At 31.7% G+C, this 11,026-nt stretch overlaps 1 protein-coding gene across 1 annotated transcript; it reads right to left on the reverse strand.

Moving 5' to 3' along the window:
* Nucleotides 1–8,541: 8,541 nt before the first annotated feature.
* Nucleotides 8,542–10,727, reverse strand: LOC140865880 (uncharacterized). The gene is made up of 5 exons (XM_073270710.1): nt 10,538–10,727; nt 10,279–10,349; nt 10,116–10,196; nt 9,983–10,026; nt 8,542–8,906 (listed from the first exon to the last, which is right to left on the reverse strand). The coding sequence occupies exons 1-5, from the start codon at nt 10,656–10,658 to the stop codon at nt 8,807–8,809; spliced, it is 417 nt and encodes a 138-aa protein (XP_073126811.1). The 5' UTR covers nt 10,659–10,727; the 3' UTR covers nt 8,542–8,806.
* Between the last annotated feature and the right edge of the window lie 299 nt (nt 10,728–11,026).

Below are 11,026 nucleotides of genomic sequence, written 5' to 3' on the forward strand. Positions count from 1 at the left end.
GAGAACTCGAATGAAAGTGATCCTAGTCACTGGTGAATAGGTATCAAAGAAATCTAGGCCTTCTTTTTGGTTGAAGCCTTTAGCCACCAACCGAACCTTATATTTGTTTATAGATCTATCGGCCTTGTATTTCCGTTTTAGGATCCACTTGCATCCTAAAGGCTTTGTTCCTGGTGAAAGATCCATTAATTCTCATGTATAGTTTTGCATGATGGAGTCTATTTCGCTATTAATAGATTTTTCCATAATGGGGCCTCAGGACTTGATAATGCTTCCATTATTGTTCGAGGTTCATTTTCTAGCACATAATTCAAAAAATCAGGATCAAAAGTTTTTTCTTTTCTGGCCCTTTTACTACGTCTCAATTCGTTATCATTTTAATGATTTTCCGTAGTTTCATTTACTCTTTTGTTGCTACGATTCTTTTCAGTAGCAGTTTCTTGGTTATATTCAAGAAGAGGTAGTCCAGTATCATTCATATTTTCTCTAGGATGAGTTTCACTGACATTTTTCGTACATGCATTTGTCGTGACGAGGTACTGTCTCATTCTTGTTCTGATGCATGTTGCGACATGCTTTGGAATGGTTCATTTTTTTCTTCTTTGTAAGGAAATGTATCCTCAAAGAACACAACATTCCGTGACTCAATTGTAGTCCCTCTGTGGACATCAGGAATTTTTGATTTGTGCACCAAAAATTGATATGCAGTACTATTATTGGCATAACCAATAAAAATGCAATCTATTGTCTTTGGTCCAATTTTCACTTGTTTTGGCTTAGGACTTCTGCCTTAGCCAAGCACCCCCATACTTTTAGATATTTGTAGGAAGGATTGTGGCATTTTCACAATTCATAAGGGGTCTTATCCTTTTTTATATGGTACTTTGTTTAAAATGTAGGTAGCAGACAAAATCGCTTCCCCCCCCCCCCCCAAAAAAAAATTTTGCGGTAATCCAGAATTTATCAATATAGCATTCATCATCTCCTTTAGTGTCCGGTTCTTTCGTTCTGCTACACCATTGGATTGAGGGGAGTAAGATCCGGTCGTTTGATGAATAATTCCGGACTCCGTACAAAATTCATTAAAAGGATCGAGCACCATATTCTCCTTCTCTATCGCTACGAACCACTTTAATTCGCTTGCTTAGTTGATTCTCAACTTCTGTTTTATAAACTGTGAATGCATCCAATGTTTGATCTTTTTTTTCAACAAGTACACATAAAAATATCGAGTGCAATCGTCAATGAATGTAACAAAATATTTATTTCCTCCTCTTGATTGCACAAATTTCAGATCACATAGATCACTATGAATTAATTCGAGAAGAGCAGTGTTTCTTTCCAACGAATGAAAATTTGGCCATTTTTTCTTCAACACAAACTTCACACTTGCGTGTTGGATCAACATCAAGCATTGGCAATAAGTTCAATTTCATTAATCTTTGCAATGATTTATAATTCACATGTCCAAGTCTTAAATGTCATAAATTAGAACATTCAAGCAAGTAAGAATAACTTATAACTTTATTGCCATTGAAATCAAGGAGTACATTGGTTACATTCATCTTAAAAAAACCATTGTCAAGATACCCCTTGCCTATGAATTGGCCATTCTTTGAAAGTAAAAACTTATTGGACTCAAATACTAACTTAAAACCGGCATTCACAAGAGCCGATCCCGACACTTGATTCTTTCGAATATCGGGAACATGGAGGACATCACGCAGTGTCATTTCCTTTCTAGAAGTCATCTTTAATACCACATTTCCAAGACCCACGATATTCGATGTTGCTGAATTTCCCATAAAGAGCTTTCTTTCGGTCATAGAAGAGTAGGTTGAGAACGACGCCTTATCAGAACAGATGTGACGTGTTGCTCCAGTTCCTACCCATCATCTTTAGGGTTGTCCATCAAATTGGCTTCAAAAACCACAACAGAAAGGTCTGTAACCAGTTCTGTCTCATGACCTGTTGCAACATGATTTGCAACAGTCATGTTAACTTGGTCTTTATTGGCTTTCTTTGGACTACCCGTCGGTAGTCCTTGGACATATGATTTGGCTTATCACAGTTGTAGCATGTTCCGTTGAACTTATTATCCTTCACTGGAGTTTTTTTTTCCCCGGAAAAATTCCTCTTTTTGTTAGCATTTGATTCCATCAAATTTGCATTTGCATCCATAGGTGATTTTCCTTTAGGATCAGACCGCTTGCGATTGTCTTCTTCAATTCGCAGCCTCACAATGAGATCCTCAAGTCTCATATCCTTTCTCTTGTGCTTTAGATAATTTTTGAAATATTTCCACGAAGGCGAAAGTTTCTCGAATATCGAAGCCACTTGGAAAGCCTCATTAATTTGCATACCCTCAGCATGCAAATCATGCATCAAAAGTTGAAATTCCTGGATTTGGCTCAACACAGATTTAAAGTCAATCATTTTATAATCCAAAAACTTACCAACAATGAATTTCTTAATTCCGGCATCTTTGGTTCGGTACTTCTTTTTCAAAGACTTCCACATGTCCTTTGATGTCTTGGCTTGACTATACACGTTGTACAGTGTGTTGTCCAAGCCATTAAAGATGTATTTGTGGCAAAGGTAGTCTCCATTTTTCCAACCATCATAAGCAGCCCGAAAAACTTCTCCGAAACGTAAAACATCATCTTTTTTTGTCACCTTTTGAAGTCAACACCGGACTTCTTCTGTTTCTCAAAGTGTGACGCAGGAACAGTAGGATGAACAGGGTTAGTAGATGCAGATGTCATCTCAGAATACACAACAAATTTCATCTTACGATTGTTGGGTTCGAAGTACTGTACAAAATGACACTGTTCAATTTGTGTTTTGGGTGATGTTGCAACACGACTAGAGACAAGACAGGAACAGAAAACTATAAGTCGAGGCTAGAGTCAGACTCTATGTCTTTAAGATGAATTTGTTTCATACACGGTTCTTATGGAATACGACAATCGTCTTCCATGATACAACAGAAAACTTTTTGAGGAGTGTGCAAATTTTATAAAAGGTTAAGGATGTGTATGCCTATTAAATTTTCATAAGGGAGAAGTGTATTTTTTAATATTTTACTGAAGTATTTGATGCAAAACACTCTTTAATTTGTTAAATATTTATGTGTTAACTTATCCATAAAATTGAAAAATACACCCAAGATTTGGAAATATATTCTAATCAATTTTTAAAAAAAATTAGATAACTTGTTATAAATATATTATTATTTATAGATGATTATCTTATTAAAGATATGTGATCAAGATAAATATGTAAAGATAATATTTGTAAAGATTTGTATCTTGTAATATTTTCCTATAAATAGGGGTGGTTGAATTCAATGAAAATTGCACCTGAGTATTGACTCATGTGATTCTCTCTTCTCTCATGAATTCTCTCTATTCATCTCTCTTATTATTTTATGATTTATAACATGTTATCAGCACGATGCTGTAACCAACTGAGAATGAAAATAATTCTCATTTTATTGATGCTATTGGAATAGCACAATCGATTTTATGAGAGATGTTCATTGGTGCTCTAGAAGTAACACAATGAAATAATTTATATATTGGTGCCCATGAAATATCATGAATATGTTGATGGCTATAAAGTAGCACAACATAATTTTATATTGAGAATTCGAAGAAATTCATGATCATGATATAATGAATTGAGAATTTTGATAGATTCATGCTTACAATTTTGATATTTGAAAAGATATTCATGAATTCATGATATAATATATTGAATATTGAGATATTCAAGATTAAGATCTGACATAAGATCAAATATATTGAGAATCTAAAGAGATTCCTAGTTATAATACAATATATTAAGAATCTGAATAGATTCATGATAAAGATGAGATATATGATTTCGTATATTAAGAAAGTGAAAAAATCATGATTGATATCTGATATGATATCAAATATCTATAAATATCATTGAAGAAATTGTTCTCATGTCATAATATATCAATATTGAAATATTGATAAAAAGATACAAGATTTGATAATATTCTTGAAGAATATTAATATAAGATCCAAAATTTGGAAATATTCTCGAAGAATATAATGTAATGCCCTTTTGGTTGTTGAGATCTTATTAATCGAGAAATTTAGTACAATTTCTCAAAAAATATCGATATATGATCTAAAATTGTCAATATCCATAAGAAAAGATTATTAAAGATATATGTGATATATATATCAAAAGATATTGACTTGATATCGATTCAAATCATATATTTGTTTTTAATGTTCTAGAAGAAGCATGATATATTATTTGTCACTATTTTTATGAATAGCGACTTGATGTTCAATGATGAACTGCATGCATAGGCTATTGATTGACGATTATGAATGTGCGATAGTAAGATCGCAACACTATCAATCGAAAAAGAAAAATAAACGTTAAACCCAATGAATTGGATCATCATCTATATTGGGCAACGACGACGATAGATTGATGGTAGCCTATGCATGATGATATTAATGGGTTAATATATGACTAACTTCAATCCATTTTATTTATTTATTGAACTAATTTATTTTTGAGAAATTGAGTTTTTATTTATGTTTAAACTAAATTTTGAAAAACTTTAGCATGTGTTTTGATTCACATAAATTATTTTGATGATATAAAATAAGAACTACAAATTTTGTGAATCTATTAGTCAATATATTGCATGAGATATTGATTATGCAATTTGGTGATAAATTTTCTGATTTGAGAAATTTTATATTTTAAGGATATATTGGGTTGTTACATCTTTATTCCGTGAAATTTTGATTATAGATTTTAAATTCCTCAATTTTGATTGTGGATATAAATTTTGAATTTTTTCAATCATTTGATTAAGCTATCATTTTTTAAATTAATGATGGAGTATTTTTATCGCATGTTATTATCTTACATGTAGGAACATGAATTTAATGTAAAACGATATTCGTGATAGATCGAATGTTACTGTTGAAGGTAAACGATCTACTTGATGCATACATGTATTTGAAAAGGTACGTTCGATTTTTTATTCTTTAATTATAATATCTTATTTATAGTATTTTGTTCAAGAAAAGACAATTATGAAAGTTGTCTGATTAATGTGGTCCATTCTTTTAAGTGAATGTGACAGTGCCAATGAACACAGTTGATACACTGTAGTTTAATTCTTCAAGGAAGAATATGTCATCCCGTATGAAGCGAGATATGAATTTGGCACAAACTATTGAGATATACGTCATAATCAAGTATTGTACTAAACGTACATCGGCATCTCGTATCACTATCGTATCTGAAGTACATAAAAGATTTATTGATATCTATCAAGCAAGATATAAAATTTTGTGGAGAACGTTGATGTCTACCCAAATCATATGTTTTATCGGATATTGATTGGATGTTTGAAAGATCTAGAAGATCGTTTGAGTGACGATGAAAATAATGACGTGCTTGATATTATAAAATAGTGATAAACATTGACGTATATGGATTTTTGAATCTAGTAGATATTGATTTGGTTTAAATAGTATATTACAAATCAATATTTCTAGAAGAGCTAAAGAGCTCCAAAAGTATCATTGATACAAATACTTTCAGAGTTTGACATAATGAATTGAATTGACCATTCAAATTATATAAATAGTTGAAAAACTATTGATAGTGCACAAATATGTTGATGAATAAGCCAAAAGTTTTTGGATCGATAAATATAAAGTTTTTTGAATCAAAAGATCCAGAAGATTTTATGAATTCTTATTTATGGCTTAGCGAAATTGATGGCACTATCATAAAAGCTCAAATTGATAGAAGTCCTCATATTATCTGGAATGAATAAATAACGTGGGCCCACGAAGCACAACATGATATTTGCAAAAATACGTATTGAGAAAAACTTCCATAATATGTAATCAAGACAAGCTTGATCAAAAAAGAGGATATGCATATCAATTTCATGATTATAAATATGTTGGTTTAGTTGATTTATTTTTCCTCCAATCAACTATTAAACCATTAAAATAAATGCGTCATATTTAGGGATAATATATTATGCCAAATGCTCATGTATTGAAAGTTAATATTTGTGCGAGAAATGCACTACAATAAATATCTTGAAGGGATTGTCAATATGTTGAAAATAAATTGAATCTTATGATCAATTATCTTGAGAAATGAGATTTTATGACGCGAAATTCTCATTTATTATTCTTGTAAAACAATGTTTCCAACATTGAGGGGGAAAAAATAGAAGCTACAAGAATATTTGAGATCGATCCCAATGAAATATAAAGTGAACATGATGTTCAAAGTTTAAATCTCAAATACATTATTTGATCTTGTGTATAAGATCGCTTAGCTTCATTTATGTTCGAGTTGAATAATTTAAATCGTCTTTAGTGACAAAGAACCCCTTTAAAGAAAATGTGTGAATATTTCAATGTGAAAGGAATAATGGAGGTTGATCGTTATGAAATAAATTAATGTCCTGCAGGACTATATCTTATATTACTTGCAAGTAAATGAAAAAGAACGCTAGAAGCATGAACGATCAATTATTTTCAATGAATCCAATTTGGATTATGTTATTCCTGAAGAATAACAAGTATATTAAAATATGAGATTTCACAAATTATTTAGGATCGAAATGATATAATCATTCGTGTGTTTTGCTATTATGCAAAATGATGATTATTTTGAACAACAATTTGTAGAGATTGTCAATAACAAATGATTGACAAGTGACATGTTGCATTTGAGCAAATATTAGCAAAGTTTATTAAAGTTTCTCAAAATATTTTAATTAGATTATGAGAAAGTATTTGCACTTGTCATGAATGCACTGATTTGACGGTGATATATTTAAAAACATCCTCGAAGGATTTGATGCTCAAAATATTTTTTTTGTCAACTTGAAGAAGAATAAAATATATTTGGTCTTGAAGTACCATATATTTGACAAAATCAGCATCTAAATCAATTTTTGGCAAATAAGTGCATAAGATTGAAATATTAAGAGTTAATAATTTCAAGTGATGCTTGCAAGAGGGGGAGGAATCAAAGTTGTACTCTTTTTCCCTTGTCTATGATTTTTCCACGTGGTTTTTCATAACAAGGTTTTTAATGAGGCAATTAACAAGTATCGCGAGAGATGTCGTACTCTTTTTCCTTCATTATGATTTTGTCCCATTGGATTTTTCCTAATAAGGTTTTAACGAGGCGCATCTATCGTCGGGAAGACATCCAAAGAAAGTATATAGTGTTGTACTCTTTTTTCTTCGTTCAGATTTTTTCCACGGGATTTTACTGTTAAGGTTTTAACGAGGCAGCACTTGAGTCCTGATGAAGTTCCCGAGCATCCATCTTGCCAAATGAAGATTTTGAAGAATTGGTTGCTTGTGCAAATAATCATCTAAGGGGGAGTGTTATAAATATATTATTATTTATACATGATTATCTTATTAAAGATATGTGATCAAGATAAATATGTAAAGATAATATTTGTAAATATTTGTATCTTGTAATATTTCCTTATAAATAGGGGTGGTTGAATTCAATGAAAATTGCACCTGAGTATTGACTCATATGATTCTCTCTTCTCTCATAAATTCTCTCTATTCATCATCTCTCTTATTCTTTTATGATTTATAACATAACTATCCAAAACAAGTTGAAAAAATTTACAGCAAATTTTTTTTCAAAAATGTGAGAACCCATCAAACAAGATAAAAAAAAATTATAATACAAAAAAAACAAAATACAAATTCTATCCACGGGAAAATATTATACATAAAGGCGATCCCATAAACATGTAACGCACGCATAGTATTGATAGTGATTGTATTGTCAGAGTTTGTGGAGTAATTAATAAAAGAACTACTCTATTAAAAAACACGACCAAGCAGCTCAAAAAAATAAATAAATAAAACACGACCAAATAGAATCGATATATGAGAATACTAGGGTTAGTTCAACCTAGCATATGAGTTTTACTTCAATTATAGATTTAACGTATCATGATTTGTCATGTCAATAATATATCATTAATTATGTTTATGTCTAAAAATACGAACCATTGGATGCATGATTTAAATATTATGCTTAGTGTAGGATCTCATTAACCAGAATATACTAGTTCTCACTTCTCAAGATTTTCATTTTAGGGTACAATAGAATACGTTAGATTCATGTGTTAAAACTGTCGAATTAACTTTGAGGAATATTTCGAGCAAACTGTAAAAACTTTAGGGACTAAATCGGTAAATTAATAAATAGTGACTGGATCAGTAATAAACCCAAACTGTTGGGACCATTTTATATATTATCCCTGAATTTTAGAAGTATGTGGTGCAATTTATGTATCCTATAGTATAGTATAGAGTTGACCTTAGTATACCGGTTATTATAATAGAATATTCATAGGTAATAATTACAATTTAATAGATGTAAATAAAAGGCATTTTCTCCTTAATTTTATGAAACACATGCATGCCCAAAATTATCATGAAAAAGAAATCTAAAAATAACTAAAAATAAACATAAATATAATAAAATAAAATAAAAATATCGTCAGACAACAACAACTACAAAAAATTCACATAAAGTTTCTCCAATTACAACAGTAATTACTGAATATCCAGAGATTATTATAAAACATATTTGAGATTGAGGCTATGCCTTCATGTTGTACATAAACAACACAGAGTTCTAGTTCCCAACACTTTAATTAATTCTCAAAAAGCTCAGCACATTTACTTAGTAAAGACATTGCAGCATGCCATTTTCAAAGCTGAAACTGTCAAAACAACAAGCTTGCCCAAGCGCCAATAAAGGCAAATCCTCCAAATGGAGCCACTCTAGAATATGTTCTATCTTCAAGGTATGCAACCGCATAACACCTACAAATCACCATTTAAATCAACTGAAAAAATGTTCAAAAAGAAAGTTCAAACTAAATACGTAGTGAAATTTTCATATGCTAATAATATACTTATATACATTCCTTTAACATAATCCAAGCCAGTATACCAACATACTGCCAAAGATGAACTAGAAATGCCGAAATTGTTCATTAATGCAGCATTTCACATGTATTTTGAGGACCCTGTAGCTGAGTCAAAAAATAGGCACGGGCACTAGAGCTTCCAAAAGATAGTGCTTTGTGGTTACCACGTAGAACTAAATGTGAAAACAAAATATAGGTTCCTAAACATATAAAGGAGCGATCAAAAAAAGCCTACTAGTCAATCAAGCAGTTGCTAGGTAATGAGTTAACCACCCCTATAAGTTGCTGTACTCTGTAATACTGGATAAGATTATATCAGAAATGACAAAGCAGGAAAAATATTATGCCCCAATAAGTATTTGATGCGATACCAAGTCGTTCAGACGTTTAAATTTAAATGGTGCCCTCGCCATAATAATAGATTTGCCATGGTTCTTCCTTCAAAGATTAAAAACACCAAAAGCATGATATAGTTATCTACATAAGCACAAACTTCACAAATTACAACAAGAAGTAACTACCCGTCTACCCAATTACATCGGTCCGTGCACTTAGTTAACCACTCTCAACCCCCAACATAACATCATCCACCATAAGTAAATTAATTCTACAGAACCCCACTGCTCTTTAATGAGCAGAATGTGCATCACCAGAGTTATCCAAAATCGTAAATTTAAATTTGTTTCACAGGTTCAGGCAGTCATAAAGTGCACCTTAGTCCTTAGCACCAATTTAAAGACTATGAAATGAAATTTTCCTTTGAGTGTAATAGGGTAGAATATTCCAGATGTTTCACAACCAAATATAAGTTGAACAATGTGATAATGTTCTGAAAAATCATAGACCGAGCATCCAAAACTATTTTCTCTACGGACTCTGTATTTAAAGCTCAATGCAAACACAGTTCAATAATGGTAAATTGAGCTGCCAATGATGCTGTAACAAAGTAAAGCAGGAGCAGACACTCACGTCCCGGAAAATCCCAAGATTCCAGTAGTCAAAAGGACTCCAAACTACAACAAAGTCAAACGAAGAAAATCATCAACAGAAGCAAAATGTACAAAAAAATGGAGTCAACACGATAAAATCAATGGGAACTCACAACTGTGGGATGCTTAGTAAGAGGAGCAGCAAGCAGCGCTGCTGTGTGGACCAAATGATACACGGACGCCGTGTGCCACACCTTGCAACCATTAACACACAAAGTAAAACCCCAAATTCAAAGCAAAAGAAGGGAAACATACGGTACGGGTAAGAAAGAATACCTCTTTGTAAGAAGGGTTCTTCGGCTTGAAAAAATGGGCGCCGTAGGTTCCCAGCCCGAGTGCAGCAACACCTTTCAACATATTTCGGTTTTATTTGTTGAAAAAATTAAAGAATTACTAGAAAGAATCAATGAAAAACAGGGTTTTCTAGCAGCTGGAGTCATTGCAAAACGGCAATCAAATCAATCAAAATCGCAGTTTCGTAAACAAAAACAACCCATCAAAATCAAAAGCAAATAGGAAGAAAACAGAGGATCACCAGAGACAGCAGCAACTTTATGCCAGAGACGAGGATCCATTGCTGAGTTCGTTGGTCGTTGCTGCAGATTTTGTGAGGTTTGGTGGATTTCACCTGTCTCGCGTTTCCTGCTCCTCAGCATTCAAATTATAAATTGTCAGTCGTCACTTTTTTTTTTCTTTTTTTTTTTTAAAAAAAACAATATTAATTTAATTTAACTTTTTTTTTTTGTTGAGTTTAAGAATTAGGTCAAATTTGGGATGCAAACAGCAAAGGAATAGAGGTGGTGGGTGGCTTTGTTTCTTGAGTAGATTTTTTTATGCACACAGGTGATATTGATTGATCAGATTATCTATATTATAAATATTAAAAACCATGCAATTTAAAACCATTTATTTTTACAATGATCGGTTAAAATCGAAAATTTGTCTCACATAATTAATTTGTGAAATCGTTTCCTATGAGTGTTTTGTTGTTTCTTGAACTCAATTTATATTTGAAATCATCGAT

Source organism: Henckelia pumila, chromosome 4, assembly GCF_033568475.1.
Source record: "Henckelia pumila isolate YLH828 chromosome 4, ASM3356847v2, whole genome shotgun sequence".
Taxonomy (NCBI): Eukaryota; Viridiplantae; Streptophyta; class Magnoliopsida; order Lamiales; family Gesneriaceae; genus Henckelia; species Henckelia pumila.

Coding starts and splice junctions, on each gene's coding strand:
- LOC140865880 (XM_073270710.1), bottom strand. CDS start 10,658: ATGCTGAGGAGCAGGAAACGCGAGACAGGTGAAATCCACCAAACCTCA. Junction 10,027..10,115: donor TTACTAAGCATCCCACAGTT/GTGAGTTCCCAT, acceptor ACTTTGTTGTAG/TTTGGAGTCCTTTTGACTAC. Junction 8,907..9,982: donor ATCTTGGGATTTTCCGGGAC/GTGAGTGTCTGC, acceptor GGTGATTTGTAG/GTGTTATGCGGTTGCATACC.